The sequence below is a fragment of the Watersipora subatra genome, chromosome 5, assembly GCF_963576615.1.
Source record: "Watersipora subatra chromosome 5, tzWatSuba1.1, whole genome shotgun sequence".
NCBI classification, from domain to species: domain Eukaryota; kingdom Metazoa; phylum Bryozoa; class Gymnolaemata; order Cheilostomatida; family Watersiporidae; genus Watersipora; species Watersipora subatra.
Window position 1 is genome coordinate 62306753 of NC_088712.1, and position 19967 is coordinate 62326719.

Here is a 19967-nt window from a genome sequence, read left to right on the forward strand (position 1 = left end):
GGTTGGCCTGTCCACAGTTCTTCGTCTTCTCTTTTAAAGATTCTCAGAGCTGCAGCAGCCCACCTGCCTGCCTTGGTTTAGCCACTAGCCTCGGGCGCTTTTTTTGTTTCTTACCTCAGAAGCATCTTTTAGCATACTTCACATCTGCTGAGTTGACACTCTGAAGTGACTTGAATTAGGGGTTTGGGACCTAGGCTCTGGTACCATTACCAACCTATCTAGCACTTTGGCCAGACAATCGGCATCTCAGTGCATGCTTCCCATACGCAAGGAGTCTTGCACGGTTCTTCAGGTGAACTACCACTTTCAACTCTGTGATGGATCTTTGTAGTGCTGGCATGGTAGCAGGTTGGTATTCATGCGCCTGCTGGGTAGCAAGTCTGTCTTTTTATATGATAACTCAAAATCAGGTCGGTTCTATATTTGCTAGCTCAGTAGTTAGTCTTGTTATCTTTACCGGTCCATGTCTGGCTAATGGGATTTTTAGTCGGGTCGAGAGTCCAGCTCGGTATCCTTTTGTCTCAACCAAGCAAGAGACTGTCTGAGTAGCTAGTAGCTCATACACAGCTATTAACAGGTTAACAGATTGGTCAAGTTGGCTCTGCCTTAGCTACACGCTTTTTTTAACAAACTCAGAGTACAGAGACCTGTAGAACACACGCTAATAAAAGTAACTTGTTATTCTGTTGTTAAAGTATTTTCCTGAAACAGGTTCTGTTAAGGATTTGCACAACATCAAAGAAATATTATGCAAATCTGTGTAACCTAAAATATGCCTATCCTATTTTTAAATTAGCATAAAATATTTAATTACCCTCAATCCAATGACTAGCAAACTCATCTGGTCTAAACCATGTCTGCATAGGATATTTATAGCACTCTATATAAACACCGATTTTTGGAAAACTCGGCTATTACATGTGAAAGCATGCAAGGTGCTTTACAATTACAAGGGTGTGCTTCGAGAGCTTTTATTTTTGACATATAGCGGAAGTCAGCCTGATAAGCAGCATGTTTAAGTTTAATTTTTGTCGACAGATCAGCTATAGCTGGTTAGTGGCAAGCACCTGTTGCGCTGTTCAATTTTTTAACAGCGGTTACGTGTTTGCGACTATGGCTGTCTTACCATTGTACTACCAGAAACAATATGGAGAAAGAACTATCTCAGCCACTATTGGAACTGTGCAAGCAGCTCTGTGTCTTATGGGAGGTGAGCCAATCGCATTCGCTTGTATGTAATAAGGGTAAATAATCTAACGTTTTTGTTATTGTAAAATAAATTTTATAACATTTTTAAAAAAGCTACTCAAATTTTTCTTATTTGTTTAAAAAAGTTTGAGATGTTGGATCAATATATGTTGTGTTTTCTAAAGTTATTTCACCTGAGAATAGTTTTGGTACAACTATGTAAGTATTTTAATTAAAACCGACTTCTTAATCAACAGGAATGGCTATATACATTATTTTAGCTTGAATTGAATTAAAAACTTTTCTTTAGTTTCATTATAAAATTTATATCATAAAAACACTTTCAGAATTCACATTATCATCAGTGCACTAAATTATTCTAGTCACTAGTTCTAAAGTCAAAGTCAAGTGTAAAATTTTAAGCCAAAACTATCTGAGTTTTTGTTCAACGAGAACTGTCACAAGTCTTTTTTGAGAACTCAACTCGCATTGAATGACAGCTACATGAAAATACTCAAAACATCATAACTTTCAAAATGGGTAGTGGATGTTTATATAAAAATATATTACAAGAACAATTCAGAAAAATATTAGAGACAATAGGCCCACGTACTTACTTCTACATAATTGAAAAGAGCCAATAAACCAAAGTTATTTGTTTCTTGAATCAAAATACCTCAAATTTATTTGTTACTCTTCGAGTTTTTTCCTTCATTTATGTCTGCATATTTTCCAAACCTGTTGTAGTTTGTTGGGATGTCCTGCTCATTATTGGGGTTGCTGCAGAATTTTTAATTGTTTCTTATTGGGTTCAATCTGTGACTTTTTTTGTTGAAACACTTAGCTCCTTTTCTTAATTGTTATTTTTTCCTTTTCAAATTCATTTAACTCTTTGCGCTCCCTTTTCTGTTTTTTTTCTTTCTCTTCTTTCTGACTGCTGTGCACTGCCGATCTTGTTTCTCTGCTTCCTTATTGGTCACTTAATTTTAACTTGCGTTATATTTTTTATGAAAATATGCGTTTACTGATGCTACTTACTCAGGCAGAGCTTAGCTAACAATCATTATTTAGAGCAGATAAGCAGGCGAACATGCAGTGTAACGAAACACCTAATCTTTGAGACAAAAGGTCTTTAGGGCCCAAAGTGAATAGAGCAATAAGTGTACATCTATTGTTACCTTGACATTGACCTCAAGAAAAAATAAGATAAATGGATAACTATGACTTTTAGAAATTGTCGGTATTGCTCATTTGGTTTCTTATGGCTCACTTAATTTTTGTTTGCGTTCTTGTGTTAATGTCTGTTTATGGAAACACGTGCGTATTAGTGCTACTTTTTAGGCAGAGAGCTTAGCTAACAATTATTGTTTAGAAAGTTTAGACAGGCAGACATGCAGTTGTACCAAAATAGCTAACCTTTGAGACAAAAGGTCTTCAACGCCAAAAGTGAATAGAGCAAGAAGGGTCATCTATTGTTACCTTGACATTGATATCAAGGGAAAAGGAAAATAAATGGATGGCTGAGTTTTGAAATGAAATTGTTAAGAAAACATGTCATCTGTTAGAGGCCTAATTCATAAAGTTACAGTAAAGCCTTTTTAAATTATAATTTTTATATAAGAAATAAAAAACCAATTGTCGAAGGAGTCAAACCCTAAATCAATTTGTCATAAACCCGACTAATACCCGACTTACCGTTGCGTAACCAATAAACCCACGACAACGCAACAACATGGCGCATGAATATATATTTTGTTTTTGCTATATAAAAACAATGCACAGAAAGCAAAAAAATGATCCATTAGTGATTGATTAGTACCACCTATATTAGTACAGCCTATATATACAGTACCACATATATTAGTACCACTTATATCAGTAACACATATATTAGTGCCACCTACATTAATACTAGTGGCTCAATATAAACAGTGTTCTCATTGCTACTTATTTAACGCATGATAACATGTGGTTTAGATTGTTGAGGCCCCTTCAGTCTGCATATTTCAGAAACAGTTTCTCTTCACTGGGAGAGTCAGGCATATATAGTTCCCACCAGTGTGTATGACATAACTTAAGAATCCTCATCAACTTTTATCATTTACCTTCTTACCGTGACTGATCAGCTGACAAAGTTGGTAAACCATTTCTTTTTGATTAGTGAGAGAAAAGAGAAACATTTGAATGATCGTTAAGGAAATGTGTCCCTTTTTGTTGTTGTTATAGGCAAACGTGTCAAACAATACTTTTTTATGTTTGTGTAGGCATCGATACACAGTGAGTTTGTCAACAAATTCTATGATTAAAAAAAATAATTTTACAAATTATTGAATATTATGAAATTCATTAGGCATTCATCAACAGACGACAAAAATCTTCATTTTTTATATGATGAAATATTCTCCTAGGGCTTACCGTTGCGTAATCACCACCCCAAATTATAATAACTAGGGCATTGGGCTGTACCAACAATTCTCAAAAACTGGTAGAAAAACTCTGGTGGTTTTTTGCAAAATATTGCTTGATACATCAGCTAAATACGCGCGATGCAAAAATTAGTGATTGTTTGTGTTTTTACATGGCATGTTAATCAATGGAGGACAGATAAGCAACAGTTGGTAAGTGGTATGCAGCTGACAAATATTTATCTCTAAGAAGATATTAATCAACATCTTTGTCAAGGCTTCTGAGACTGGATCAAAATGCTGAGGCAACAAATCACTTTAATGGTAAATAAATAAAACAAGAGACTAGTTAGTGTCTGACTACTCTGAGATCATGCGTCATTATTTTCTTGGAAAGAAATTCTAATGGTAATTTGTGCTCAGTGACCACTTTTTTGTAGAGAAAAAGTTCTTTTGAGAATCAAAAATATGCCCTTTGTTTACAGCTCAGAAATTGGCTATGCTACGGCAAAGACATAAGAGCTGACCACTCTCTATCTAACCCTGTAAAAAAAAGTGACATAGAAATTAAAACTGTCTTGAATATCTTCACCGGAAGTCATCAGAGTGCAGCATATAAAAAGTTGCTTTTTCCTAAACAAGCATTGTAATTGCTCTTCAGCTGTATCTTGTGGTAGTCATTTTTTAGGAAAAAGGATATTGAAGGATTTATCTTAAAAAATTTTGGAAAGTTTTTCTGGAACTTTAGTAATGCATTATAAATACTATAAAAATCAATAATATAATAAACCACAGACAATGCAAAAATGTTCTAGTCTTTTAAGCAAACAACAAAAAATTAGTATTTTATCTTGAATGCACTCAGGAACAAAAAGATAAAACAATGAGTTGAAAACATTTTACTAGTAAAGATATGGTCATCATATTGTAGCATCAAAATATGTATTCCTTTCTATAAGGTTTTTTGAGGAGTTGTCTGACCTTAAAATTACATTTAACTGTTTTATGGTGACTCGTGCTTTTTCATTAATTTACTGCGAAGATTGCTTTAATAGGAGTACCTAGTAGTTCAGGTAATTAAAGGGTAAAGATCAGAGAATCGTGTAGACAGCTCCTTTTGGTTTATTGATTATAAACTTGTGGTAACCTCTATGCTGTTATTTATTATTGATTAATAGCACTGCCAGGAATTCCAATTAAGAAAAGACTTGGAGAACGATGGACTCAGTGCATTGCTGGAGTGCTCACTACAGGATGTCTAATTGCCACAGCCTTCACTACTAGTGCTTGGCAGGGCATGTTGTTGAGCGGGGTTTGTCACGGTAATCTCTAAACCTTGTTAAATGAAAGCTTACTGAAAGTTGTTACTGAAAGTGTCTCAAGTATTCATTTTAACTTGACTTCTCTTAATTCAGGTGACACCACTTTTTGCAGATACACTGCCACTAGTATACATAAACTCACTAAAATTTGAAAAAGAAAGTAGGATGAATATTATGAAATAGATTCATAAATTTTTCAACAAGATTATGTAAATTAACTGATATGGTTTGTGTTAGTAATAGTCTCACATATACATACGATGCTCACTTGGAGGTTATTTATTTTTAGGTTAAGTTCAATGAATCTATCAGAAAGCTACTGATGATACTAGCTATTTTAATAATTACCATATCTACTTCATGTTAAGATTTCACATGTTGTTATGACTGTGTGACGCCATTAATAGACCGGTTATTAGACTATGATATGCCATTGATCAGTGCACCAGGTATATTTGGTTCCATGGAGTGATAATGCCTACTTTTAAACTGCTCAACTATTTTTTTTAAATCAAAATGCCAAAATATAATTTAATCGTTTATTTTTGTGCTACTTGTCAGGGTCATTAGCACAGAAAATTTTGGTAATCCATAAACATGAGAGAGGAAGTAAATATTGGTAAATGCATAAATATCCTACTTCCTTTCTGTGGTGCAATTTGTTTAGTCCCTTATGCATTTTTATGACAAATTTTTAAAATAATTATTGATCTATAGGATTTGGTAAAGGTACCATATTTTTTCCCATGCTTCCAGATTGATACTTAAAGTTGCTTTCATGTTGCTGATGTTCTTACATTATCTTAGGTAAAATGTGATGAAATATCTCTTGAGACTAGAAAGCATCTGGAATGACAGTTTTGATCACAGAGAGGGTGCTATAAATCAACCGGTTTATCAATGTTCAGTACTTGTTACAATTTATAGCCTGGCAGTTGGCAAAACACCTTTCTAGCTAATTGCTTAACATCAACACATTTATTAAAAGTTCTACAATACCGGTGATCACTCAGGTGCAAATTGGTACACGGAGCAATAATTGAGTGCCAAGATAGTCATGTGGGCTCATGAGGTTCATGTGTTAGAAGTTGTTTCACAACAAGATGAAATTATACATAGCAGTACGATGTTATGATTAGTACACCTACCTCATGAACACTTTATTTTAAACAGGTACAGGTGCATCTCTGACTACTATTGCCACTTACTCTATGGTTAGCATCTACTTTCCAACATCTCAGCTGCCACTCGCTATAGCCATGATGGTCAGTCTCAATCTTGCAAAAGCACTTTGGGCACCGATCATAGGTTTGACTTTACTTTCTTATAATGTTCCAGTTCACTGTAGATAAGTGTAATACCTGAACAGTTGCCTTGCAGTAGTTACTAATTGTCAAACATGATTTTTTACTATAAGAACTAAAGGTTTTCAAACAAGTTTATACATTTATCTGTCTTCTATCAAATGAATATCAATTACTTTTGACAAACTAATATGGCTTCTCAGCGTAAACGATAAAACCTTGCTTAACATTTTTTTCTACTCACGCTATTTATTCTTATATTTTATTTGCAAAAATTAGCAACAGCAATGACGATTTAAGTTACTAACTATCATAGCTGATGAATTCAGTTGTTATGGTGCACAATTTTGATAAAAGCCGTAATGTAGAATATAAAGATAGCTCAAAGAAGAAGAATGATTTATTCTCAATAAATCATCGGTGTTAACCTGATTATGTCAGTCTTAGCGATTGCAGTCGCTAAAAAACTTTTGAGAGCTATCACCTTGTTATAGCAACATTGCGATAGCAGTTCCAGGACAACCACCTCAATCACACAAGTTATTTAATGTTTACAGATTTATTTATGTTGACATTTATTACTGAAATGCATTGCTAAAAATCTGTTTAAAGTCTCAGTCTGCGTCTGCCTTCAACGTTTATTTTCAAAACCCGTGTCATAATACATCCGCCGGTGAACTGTGGTAGTGTCATTTGTGGCTGAAAGATACAGTGTATGTTTTGGCTGTCGACATGAGTAACATATACCAAGTTGTGTTTGGTAACGTTTATGTTTTGAAATCAATCATGCCATCATATTTTTTAAACACTTTTTGCTATTTAGAGAGTTGTTTTTTACATGTTATTGCTATATGCACAGTGTACATTAATCAAATATATTATCTCGCTTAGAGCTTAAAGTGAAAGTCTTATTTGCATGAGACTTTACCCAAACTCATAAGCGTGAGGTCAGCACCCACACACAATAGCATGTAAAAAAACAGTTAAAAGGTGATTGAAAATATTGAGGTACGTCATGCTTACTCTGTCATCAGTAAGCTCTTGTTTACATCAAATTTTTTTTGTTTTCATAAAACTTTCATTTTTGCTATTACCAAGTAGTCTGTATAACTTCATCACTAGAAAACTTTATATCTGCTTAGTGCAACCTAAAAAGTATTAATATCAAAATTAGCTGTATTAGTACATGTAAGGTAGGTCATTCTGCAAGAGACGGCTTTGAAATTTAACAAATTAATAAAATAAACAAGATTTCTTTTCTCCTGATAAATACAAGTAGTAAACTGTTTGACCTTTCTGCTGAGTAATCCTAGCATATTAAAATAAAAAAAAGTTAAGATTAATATTCATTATTTTTAGCCAGCTCTAAGATGGGTAAAGTGTCTGAAGTTATTAAAACCCTGAAGAAAAGATGATAAGCTGTTTTTATTAGAACCACAGAACTATTGTCTCCTTGATATAAACAAATAAATTAGCTTATAAAATTCTAATATTAACGCTAATAAAAGAGCTAAACAAGCCATAATTTTTAAGTAACTCAACTTATATAACCATACTAAAGTTGATATGGCTCTAAAGTGATAATAAAAACAATAATAAATATTATAATAATAATCTACCCACTATTAATACCATCCTTAATATACCATTTTTTACTCACTCGTAGTCTCACACCCTGAAAACTGCTTGTGGGTTTCGTAACGCCTCCAACCAATCAACCTAATACATTTAGCTTTGGCTAGTTTGTGCTTTCTTAGTGTTTAAATGCTTACGTACTATACTAATCATTGTAGATGCCTCTATTATGCAAAAGAACAGCTTCAAATTTAGTAAACATCTGTCAGCTCCTCTGAGCAATTATTTACGTACAGTAGAACATGCATTGTAATGTTTCGTCCATATTTTATAGTACAGGTTTTGAAGTTGTATGCCTCAGCACAACATACAGTATGTTAAGCTTCTGACAATGATAACCATTTTTGAGCCTACAAATATCCAGTAAGGGTGACATGATGATGATCACGCCTATTCTATTTAACATACTGATACGAAACTGTAATTTTTTGCCTTTGATGTACGAGTTGTATATTGCTCATGAACTTGTGTTTCAAAGGCCATTTAACACCTTTAATGTTGCTTAGCAGACTTAAAAAGGGCTTCATGATTTAACCATATGTTAGTTTTAATCTATGGAAAAATTTATTCCATTTCGAAATTTACAGAAGTGTAAAACTTCCTTCAACTAAATTTTCAGCTATGTCAGAAAGTTACAAGGCAACTACAAAGCAACTAGCTAAGCTCTACTTTATGTAAATTATCTAAAGTGACTGCCTGCAAAGCTATTAAAACGTTAACCTGTTCCAATAAGCATTTCCTTTGGTTTCTTGACTTTACTACAATCTAGCATAACTGCATGCAGAGCTATTTCATTTATTACTTTGTGCTATGAGCACACTTTTGGTTGGCAGTGTTGCTCCTAAAACAGTAACATTTTTTCGGTTGCTTGAATCTGCAGTGAGAGAACTTCAGTTATATTTAAGTCTATGAAGTATTAAGTGTTGAACTGCTTAAACTAATAATTGAAAACATGGAAAGTGACAGTGTGTGGCTAGTTCATCTAGTTATTAGTTTTGATGTCACACAATTAAATACATTTCTTGTGCAAATTTGGATAGCTAACCTGCCCATAATCTCATATAATACTAGCAGAAACTGCTAAATAAAAACACTTCCCTTGCTCCTAGTATACTAACTAAGAGGGCTTGAGCAAGCTGATTGGAGAGTACAGGCTAAATAATCAGGTCTCTAAAAGCAGATCTCTAGAAAAAATCTCTCAAGTAAAGAATTTGGAACTGTCAAACCTTTCAATGAGTGAACTAGTATGATCATCCTTGAACCACACACATAACATTGTGTGTAGATACTGACAGCATCAGCTACTGATCAGGCATAGAGTTCTTTCTTTTCAAGTCTAAGCTTGTTTCGACAGTTCAATTTTTTCCTACTATTTTTCTTCTACTGATTTTTTAATCATGATTGGGAAATCTAAGAATTTTATTCTAACCTGAATTTTTTCTAAATATTTTATATTAAAGCTAAACATGTAGCTATGGCATAATAGATATGTACGACACTACCATTGTAAGGTTACAAGCCTTCGACTAGTGAAAGGGTGTTATTTTTTATTAGTTTTAAGCCTATATATATACAATATATTTAAATATGGTCCACTCACGCTATTTTTATCAGAAGTGCCATTTGCTACTTTTACTAGCTTATTTTTTGTTAAATCAGTCTGAAAAGTTAGTGAGATTTTTAAAACTATGACAAGTGTACAGATAATGCTTTTGTTGAGTATTTAGTTCTAGTCTGATGTATTAATTAAAAACCTTTGGCTTAGTAATAATTTCTACCCTCGTTGTGGTTGATTAAAATTATCAACTTTAGTCAGGAATTATAGCAATTGTTAGATAAAAATTAGAAACCATTTATTCACTTTTGTTGACTCTCCATATATCTGTCAATTTTTAAATCTTTTGAAGATTATTTAGCAATGAAGTTGGAATTTCGAGGTATGTTCTTAGCTCTAGGGGCTGTGAACATAATAAATCTGGTGGCAGCTGTCATTTACACACCAAAGTATGCAAACTTCGCCGATGTCAATGAGTACTCGACAGGAAAATCTAAGAAAATGCTTAAGTTGACAGGTAAAAAGTAATTAAAGTTATACATCTGTAGAAGGTAGTCACTGAAAGTTGGAGCTTGAAAGAACTTGAGAATTTCCAAGAAAACCTGATGAGTATCATAAAAACTATGTTACTGTTGATTGATGCACTTATCATTAAACTATTTAAAAATATTATGTTGAAAAAAGGGGTTACTCAAATATACTAAATTGTGGTCAGATGTTTATTTACCATTTCTCTGAACCTGGAATTGAAGTATGACTAAAACAGGTTCAGGAGAACTAAAATATAGTTTTTCATAAGGTAGTTAGAGGCACGTTGTTTTTCAAATCAACAAATAACTTAAAATTTTAATCATATAGCAAGTACCAAATACACCCAAATTTTGAATAGCAACAAATAAAATATCTTGAAAGTCAGGTGTCTAGATTGCATTAAAATACTTACAGACAAGAAGTCTGGTATTTACCATCTACCACGAGTTGAAGATTATAAAACCAAGCAGACGAATAAAAGGACAGAGTCTCATCAACAGACTTCTGATTTACACCCAGACTCTAAAGAATACAATATAGATGAACGGTGAGCTGTATATTTACTTATGAATAATATCAAGGGTCTGTAATGACTCTGTTTGTAACTTTTCGATAAAAAGAACATAAAGAAATCCAGATAGTAAAATATTGCAATAATGTTTAAGAATTGGTATGTAGCATATGTCATCTCAGCATTGAAATATCAGAAAGGTTTTTTTCACAAAAGGTGAGCTACTGAAAATAATATCTTGAAGGTTATTTCTGTTTATTATTGTATCAAGGTAAAAATCAATAAGCAAATATCTAATCTAAGATAAACATCGTACCAAAAATCCTACTTGGAAAACCAAAATATATCTATACCTTATTATTAACATGTAAATATCCTTATAATTACATAATACATATTTATGTTATATATAATATAATTATATATATCCTTGTAGATTATCTACCTAATATAAATTAGGTATGTTATAAATGTTGTAAAACTTAATAATTACCAAATATTTATTTTGGGTAGAAAAATTTTGAACTTTTTAAAGTAAAAACAAGTTATAGTTAATTATCGCTGTGTTCAAAACTATATAGCAATATGTGTAAGTTTATGTTATCTCACATACTCTATTTCAGGTTTTATGCTAGCAGTTACAAAAAGGGTGACTGTAATCACAGTTTCGCGCTATCACTTTAAAAAAAAACATTAAAAAATCATAGCTAGCAATCAAACTAAAAAAGGACACTTAGTAATAATGCTCAGGCAAATATAGACATATTTTTATCTTTCTACTTACAATTGCCTGGTGGTTGAAATTTCACACATCTTCAGAAAGCTTCGTTTGATGTAGGCTTATCGGATTTTCACCATAGAATGTTTGTTATCGTTATGCTTATTGCTTTTGTTAAGAAAAAACATTTACAGCTATATTTAACGTCATCAAATATTTTACTATGATGAGATAAAATGTGTGATGCATCAACTCTACCTGAGTTTATAAAGTAGTTTACAAAGGTATAAAGTAAGAGAAAATATTAAAAAACCAAAAGGAAACATAAAAAAATGAAACAAAATAGTTTTGTATTAACTTATTATTTTTGTTTAATTAATTTAGTTGATTACAGAAAGTGTATAGAAACAGGCAAGCATTACTTTTTATTTTACATAGTAGGGAAATACTGCTGCAGAATCACCTGACAAATTACTGAAACTATCTCTCAGTACTTAATTACATTCATGCAACAAGACATATCTAAAAAATCCTAAGCCCCAGTTCACCACTGTATCCACTGCAAATTTAATATTTGTGCAATTACACAGCTTTGGGTAATTTTAGATGTAAAAGCAGTGAGAGGAATAAAACCAGGTTACCTGAAGTTTTACTGGCTATAGGTTCTAATGCAAGAAGCAGCAATATTGAGGTAAGCAAGGCATTAAAAGAAGCTGAAACAGTCGGAAGTTTTGCAAAAATACTTACAGTGTATCTTCAGGTTATGATGCCCCTGTTTTACACCTTTTCGGCCTTACCATGTGGTACACTAAGTCTTTTTGTCCCTTTGTTACAAAATTTTATTGCCATACAACATTAATAAAATATGTTTAGAAATTTAAATTTGGCGGGTGGTGTGCTAATACAACGGAATCACAAAGATCCCATGACACTATTTGCCAAAATCCCTCCAACCAATGCGATGCTCTCTTTCTCTCTCTCTCTCTCTCTCTCTCTCTCTCTCTCTCTCTCTCTCTCTCTCTCTCTCTCTCTCTCTCTCTCTCTCTCTCTCTCTCTCTCTCTCTCTCTCTCTCTCTCTCTCTCTCACACTCTCTCTCTCACTCTCTCTTTCTCTCTCTCTCTCTCTCACTTCCTCCATCTCTCTCACTCTCTCTTTCTCTCTCTCTCTCTCTCTCTCTCTCTCACTTCCTCCATCTCTTTTTCAGTTTAGCATTATCCGTTTTTCATGAATGCTTGACAATGTGTGAGTGAAAGAGTATTAGTGAAAATATCAAGGAAAGTCTAAATTTATTGTGCATACTGGTGATTAGAATAATGTTTACTATGAACTTCAATTAACCATAAACTGCGATATAACTACAGTGGGATGAATTCATTTAGGTTAATTTCAACGTTAATGTTTTCTATCTGGCTCGAAGGTGAGAACTTTATACAGTATGTACTCTACATAGTAGTCTTACATTTAATTGCAGACCGTAAATACTAAATTGGTAACTATAAATAATAAGTTGAATATATTGTTTTGTTATTAATTTTTAACATTTTTAGTACGTACATTATATAAAGTGTCATTTTTTACCAGGTGGTGTTTGCATTAAATAATTACTAGTGGTTCCTATACATCTCTATCCAAAATTTTTACCTAACGATGCCAAAACTAGAAAGTATTATTGTCATTTGGTGGAGGCCCACTCATTATATGGCAATTAGTAAAATTTTAAAAAAAAGCATGCAAACTACCTAAATGATTTATATTAACTGTAATTGCAGGAATGTTACCAATTGTTTATTTGCTTTTTAGGCTGACCCTTCAGAAGTCAGAGATGTAGAGTTCAGTGATTCTACACACGATGATGACTCTGTATTTACAATGAGTACAAAAGAAGATGATTCTGTTTGTAGTATTCTTCGAATCAAGAATGTATGTTTGAACTTTCTTAATACGCTTTCCACAAAATACATCTACTTACAACAGTAAATGTTTAAGCTAGTAGAAAATATTAAGAAAAAACATGACAAGGTACAAGGCTCTTCAGTCTGTAAAACATATTTCTAAGGACAGACTAAAATTGAGAACACTATCTACAGTATATTTAAATAAACGAGCAAGCATTGCCTTGAATAGTAGGAAAATCTTTACAAACTGAAGTTGTCACTCTGTATTTATTTTGAATTTTAATTCATTCTATTAAAGTTTCTGCAGCAATTAGTTTAAATTCAAACTAAAAAGAACTCATTTTCTAAACTACAAAATCTTTACTAAAACGCACCTACCAGCTTCAACAGTGAACCTTCTACAAAGAATTAAGCATTGATAATCTGTTGCAGGTGCTCATCTACTTGATGGTTTCTGTTTTGGCTACAGGAGGGATTTCTTCATTCTACTCAATACTTGGTGACTACTCTTATCAAATTGTAGGATACACCATCAACCAGTTTAGCAATGGTGAGACCTTTCAGATCAACACATTAGCCTTCTCATTTGATGAAGCTTTAATCTGACAACTGCCAGTTTAGTGCAACAGTGATAAGTGTATTTTATGAGTTACTTTTAACCTTAGAGTTGCTTTCTCATGACCAAATATTGTCGAAGTTTTTTTTAAGTCAGGTGACTTACTCATTTGATTTCAGTCGATTAAATAAAATTTTCATGCCATTATTTAATTGATTTGCACAAAACAGTAAATTGGTTTTTAGAAGTTCGCATATTCAAACCTGCTTTTTATAACTCTTCCAATTTTATGCTGCAGTTAATAAGACTTGCCTCATAAATAGTTAAATGCAAAGCATGGTGTGAAAGGTACACAACACCCTCCTGGCTGATTTCGCTTAGTAAACATAATTAATTTTTTTTAAATGCACCACTGAACACATAAGGTTCTTGTGAAAGCTGCAACAAGTATTTAGCTGAGTAGCGTTTACAATTGACTACCATTATATGTGATGAAACTGAGTTATTTAGCATCTCTCGTGCTTAGGGATGCTGTTAAATTATAAGTTTACTATTTAATGATTTTTTTAGGCATGGTAATTAAAGGTGCTGGCCCAGCTGATGATAACTGTTGGCATGATAGTGCTGACTAAACGTTACTTGGTCAGCTCCACCACCATATATGTGGTGGAACTAATAGGAATGATGTCATCCGCTGGTCTTATGCTCATGCAACCCTCAACAGGTCACTAAAACTAACATGATATTGTTAACTTTATAGCAAGTTGTAATCAAACTCTAGAAAGGATAGAACATGGTAAAGTTTCATGTGACCTCCTACTACATACTGCAATTAATTAAGTTTATTACTATTTATATTGGCTAATAAAGCACTTCAAGTGAAGTCTGTTATTTGAGAAGCTTGATTATAACTTGGATTTTATTGAGCACAATATATTTTCCACAACAGAGCAAACAAATTTTAAAACATTGAACTCTAAATTTTTGTTTGTTTGCACAAATGTTTGAACTCTCTAGCTCAAACAGTATGATAGTTTTATAAAGTATTAAAATACTGAACAATAGTATAAACTCCAAAAGCAGTTATTTTTACACCTTAGCTTAACTTATGATAGCTCGCGACTGTACCATCAAACACTTTGAAATTTGTGAATCTGTGACAAAAGTGAGAGAAGGCCAGACACAGTGTAAGCTTAAGAATGAGTAGTTTTATTTGTAATGTGGTCTATGTGTTCCTTAACCGCTTTCCCTTTTTAACGTCTTCACTGAGCCATGGGTGTGTGGCTCAGCTGACATACTCAGCTGAGTATGTTGAGTATTAATCAAGGTATTTTTTTTACTCACTGAATTGCTGACGCCTTGTCATCAAAGTCAACTTCATTATTTGATCATGTTGTTTACAGCTATTGGCCGTTATCAATGAATGTTGTGTTCTGTTGATATTAAAAAAATTACCAAATAAGGTGTGGTTATTAATTTTTTGATAACTTATTATTTTTTAAACATTTCAGCTTGAAGCTTTAAAAACTTTTTCTAAATAGTTTTATTGTTTGTTTAAATTAAACAGTTAAATAGAGTCACTTTGAATTTGGAAACAAAAACATATCCCAGTTTTTGTTGCTAGTAATTATATTTTAATAACATATGTGACACCTAAAGGATAGCCCGACAGTAGAGCTTAAAGTAGGTTTTTCTGTAAATACAGATTCATAACTAAAAGCTATGTTATTGTTTCCTAAAAATAGCAAATAGCTTTCAAGGTATATCTTGTGTTAGCCGTAATAATGCTAATATAAGTAGTTCCATATTCTAAAGATGTTTTTTATAATGTTTTTGTAATTTTCAAACTTTAATATTTGAGGTAATTTGAATTTAAATAATATACGAATGTTAGCTATTATCAAATTAAAGATAAACCCTAAAACATTTTAACCAACAATCGCAAAGCATTAGGTACAAAATGTTGTTTAAGTCTCACTGAAACTCCCATATATTCAAGTGATTGTAGACAATACAAAACAGCTAACATAAGACGACTGCCTATAAGATGTTTGGTATAAAACTTCATTTAATCTAACTGTTTAAATGCTACTTACATGACTGAGCATTGGGTCTAATGAAGGTACCAATAGAGATCACTGCCAATTGATACATGCAACTATGTCTAACAACTGCGACAAGCTGTGAAAACTATTTGACTGACTTTTTTATCTGCAAAAAATCATTGATTCTTGTTAGCTTAGGATATAAATGTTTATCTTGTAGAAATATTTTATGTGATCATGTTTATGTGGGGAGTTTTCAAGGGCCTTCAGTCGTCATCTTTCTATGGAGTTTGCATTGAACTCACATCTCCTAAACAGTCAGTCAATACCTTGATGCTTGAAATCTTCTTTGATGGCATCGGTTCTCTCACAATTCCATATCTCGCAGGTAAGCAGCAAAAATTACTATAGTACTGTGATTACAGTTACCTAATGCTTTTGCTGCTTTAAATTTTAGGCACCAAAATTAAAATTGTATAATTTATTTTTGAAATTTATTAAGTTTCCCAATTATTTAATGTAGTTTTTTTCCGTTGCGTTATTATTATGACTTCTGAAGCCTCGATATGAAATTTCATCTAAAAACTTGATTCTAGAAATTGTAACCTGATAAAGTAATGGGAAAATATGGCATCGCTGCTAATGAATTTTTCTTTATTGCACAAAATACTATAACTTGACATGAGTTAATATATTGAAACCAGTCTATTTTTGTCTTATAAACTCATTTAGTTAAGTTACCAACTGCAGTAATTTCGTCCTAAGTCATTCAAACCTTTTAAACTTGTTTCAAACAAGTGCTACAAGTTCACACCTTTAATATTTCTTTTTCAGTTTAGCTTTTATATGGTGATGATAGCAAAGATATGAAGTAAAAGCTATGCAAACCAACTTACTAATAGTTGTTATAGAGTTGACTGATGGTAGCTGATTGCATAAAAATACTAAATATTCATTTGATGGTTATAGACAAGTTTGTATACAAATATTTTTGTTCTTGTTTTCATTATCATCTTATAATGGGCTTTGTAACATTTATATAAGTGATTGTTTTAAACTAGAAATTAATTTTTATTATTGTGCTTTTGCACTTTGATCTCTACTGTTGTAAAACTGCTCCTTTAGTATTGTGAACCAGAAACAACCAACAACCATACAGCTTCTTGCTTATTTGTAATCTAATTGCCGATGTCTTTTGTTTTTATGGTCACTCACATGTTACTAGTGTAACATGATTTCAATGTCGGTTGCCTCCAAATTTGTTGAAAGAGAAAAAAAAACATTTTATTTTAGTGTCAGTTGTGTCTAAAACGGGTGAGAGGTTAATTTGAGTGAAATAATTCAAATAGGTAACAAACAATTGAAGTATTATCAAATATATAGCTCTAAAAATTTACTATTATTGTCATTCTTGCAGCTACTTTGCATCAACAATCACTTATTTATTTCTAGTTCTGTAGCTCGGCAGATTTTTCAAAAACAAAAGTATCTTTATAGCCAATATATATTTCTCACAGTTACCTACTTTGTAAGGCCAATTTTAGACACTCTCAAAAACAAAGTGTTTACGTATGAGATACAATAAAAGCGGTCTAGTAAAGATATTTATGTCTGCAGGTTCAGGCAAAAGTTTTCGTCCAATCAAGTCTTCATAGGAGCAAGTTATTTTTCACTAGTTGGTATGCTGTTTATACCCATTTGAGAATAAACCAAATACTTTAAAAATTACAATGGTTGTTATAATATATATAAAAGAGCTGTTTGATACCATCTAAGCATTATCATTTGGTCTTCGTAGGAGCCATAACTGTCAGTACTTTAAATATAGCTAAATTATTGCAAATCTAATAATGCAAAATTTTAGTTTAAGCTGAATTATTCGATTAGTAAAACATATTTAAAGGGAGAGTTCTAACTAGTTTAGCCTCTTCCAATTTATGATTACACTCATTGAACAAGCTAGATTAATTGAACGTATGCATACGTGTAAGACAGGTGTTTAAAAATATAAACATTAGGCAATGTAAAGCGAAACTATTTTTATGTGTTTAGAAGTCTCCGCAACTGTGACAGTGTACTAATTACTGATAACATAGTGATACATTCAAACAAAAATTTGTGTTTCAGTCAAAGTTCAAGAGGATTTTGACCCAAATGCCGGACTGTACGTAGCTATGACATCAATCAGTCTGGCAATGCTGTCAATGATCTACCTCTCCTGTACCAATCAATCTTCTGCAAGGATTTACACTCTGGAAGACAACACAGAAAAAATTGTTCAACCAATAAGCTATGCTGTTTCGCTACAAGGATAGAAAGTCTGTCATTGGTCATGGCCAAACCATCACATGACGATAAACAAATTTATATATGCTATTGAGACCAATAAGGATGTTGCGTTGAATGTACTTGGTAAATATTTTTTGTGGTTCTTCTTATAATACATACACTCCAATTTGGTATGGATTATACACGACCTCTACAAAATATATACTGAAGTCTAGTACTGGCTCAACTGGTGAATTATGATAATTTCTATCATTTGTATAAAATGTGTATATTGATTTTATGAAAGCTGGTAATTTTCAACTAAAGACATCCAATATTCTTGTATTTGGTTTCTACAAACGGATTGACTAGTATACGGCTATTGGCAATACGACCTACGCATATTGTTAAATTAATTTATGTTAAAGTACTCATATTTTCACAATCTTCCAGTGCTGCCATTTGTATTAATGTGCAATAACTAATTTGTATTAATTAATTAGTTTTGTAATAATTTGTGTTAATAGAGAACAAAGTGTCTTGAATAAGTCAATAATTATGGAGGTACATATAGACTGAATGTTCGCAAACCTACTATTTACTTTGAAAATATGATTTACTGATGTTTGTTATACTTAAAAGTTGATGTTGTGTGAAACCATTTATTTTCATGATTCAACTAACAATCCAAATTTTGATGTACAGAAGATATTGAAATGTCATTAACTGGTACAAGGTGCTACATAACTTTTAATAATCTGCATGAAGTATGTCAACATGTACCTAAACTTTTCACAACTGAATGCACACGGCTGTAAGTACAGCAAATATAATGATAAGTAGCGACACAAGCTGCTACATATATATCTTACCTCAGATTTGTAGTTGAAAAACAAATTTGCATTAGAGCGCTGCTTAAATTATCTCCAAACTGATATATTTTATGCAATACCCTTTTGTATAATTAGGAGTTGCCACATCCTGAATGGAATAGGATTTTGAGTTATCATAATTATATTGCATAGAAAGTAGGACAAATTTAAGTTCTAGCAACTGATGTTTTCTGTTTTTGGGATGACACGCATTTTGTCAGTTTGTGTTGAAGCAAATTTATATTTTATATTTGTTGTTAGCAAACTTATTTTGAGCAAAATAAACCTGAGTCATCAAAGAACATTAACTTAAAAAATCTTGTAACTCAGGTTACAACTAGTTTGAACTATTATATTATTCTTTCATAATATTGGTAAACTTTTTGCGAAATACCAGTTAATTAGCAATATAATGTACAACCAGTGTATATACTATGTTAAAATACAACTGTTTTGTACATTTGTGCTAAAACATGCATGGTCTTCACCATCAACAGGACAGCCCTTCCTTTCAGTTAATATAATATTATCATATTATTGTAACAACTTAATGTTCTAGCAACTCATTTTTTGTGTTTTTTTATGATGACATGCAATTTGTCAGTTTGTGTTGAAACAAATATATTTTCATATTCATTGTTGGCACACTTATTCTGAGCAAAATAAAACCAACGCATCGATAGAACATTGCCATTAAAATATTTTGTATTTCAATTTACAATTAGTTTGAACTATGAAATTATTTTTTCATAATGTTCCCAAAAATGTCTTACAAAATGCCAATTTATTGGCAATATACAACCAGTGTATATACTATGTTAGAAGTCAACCTTTTTGTACAAGTGTCTTGAAAAACATGCATGGTCTTCACCATCAGCAGGACACCCCTTCCTGGACATTGATTGGTAGAAAAACTGACTTATGTTAAAAACTACTTAATCTGATGTATTTCTTGACATTGTGCATCATTTCTAGTTTTTTGTTAAGATTCTGTTATAAACCTTACATACATGTAATGCTAATATGAGTTATATAAGTTCCTTCAGTGGATCTAAATTACATCTTAGGATAACTCCCTCATGTCGGATAAATTTAAAGTCGGAACACAAGAAGCAACTAAAGTTGCTAGTATAGTGAGGAAACTGCGCTTATTGCTTGATT

The 19967-nt window shown here is 32.2% G+C and overlaps 1 protein-coding gene across 1 annotated transcript; it reads left to right on the plus strand.

The window, feature by feature from the left end:
* The first annotated feature begins 982 nt into the window (after nt 1–982).
* Nucleotides 983–18476, plus strand: LOC137397654 (uncharacterized). The gene is made up of 10 exons (XM_068083956.1): nt 983–1210; nt 4772–4915; nt 6089–6223; nt 9762–9926; nt 10355–10487; nt 11776–11860; nt 12971–13090; nt 13498–13615; nt 15887–16054; nt 17794–18476. Exons 1-10 carry the CDS (start codon nt 1012–1014, stop codon nt 17979–17981), a joined length of 1455 nt encoding a protein of 484 aa, XP_067940057.1. The 5' UTR covers nt 983–1011; the 3' UTR covers nt 17982–18476.
* The last annotated feature ends 1491 nt before the right edge of the window (nt 18477–19967 follow it).

What these genes read in the sequence shown, in the direction of transcription:
- LOC137397654 (XM_068083956.1), top strand. Translation starts at nt 1,012, where the DNA reads ATGTTTAAGTTTAATTTTTGTCGACAGATCAGCTATAGCTGGTTAGTG. An exon ending in GAATACAATATAGATGAACG is followed by an intron (nt 10,488 to 11,775) that starts GTGAGCTGTATA and finishes GGGTAATTTTAG; the next exon opens with ATGTAAAAGCAGTGAGAGGA. An exon ending in GTATTCTTCGAATCAAGAAT is followed by an intron (nt 13,091 to 13,497) that starts GTATGTTTGAAC and finishes AATCTGTTGCAG; the next exon opens with GTGCTCATCTACTTGATGGT.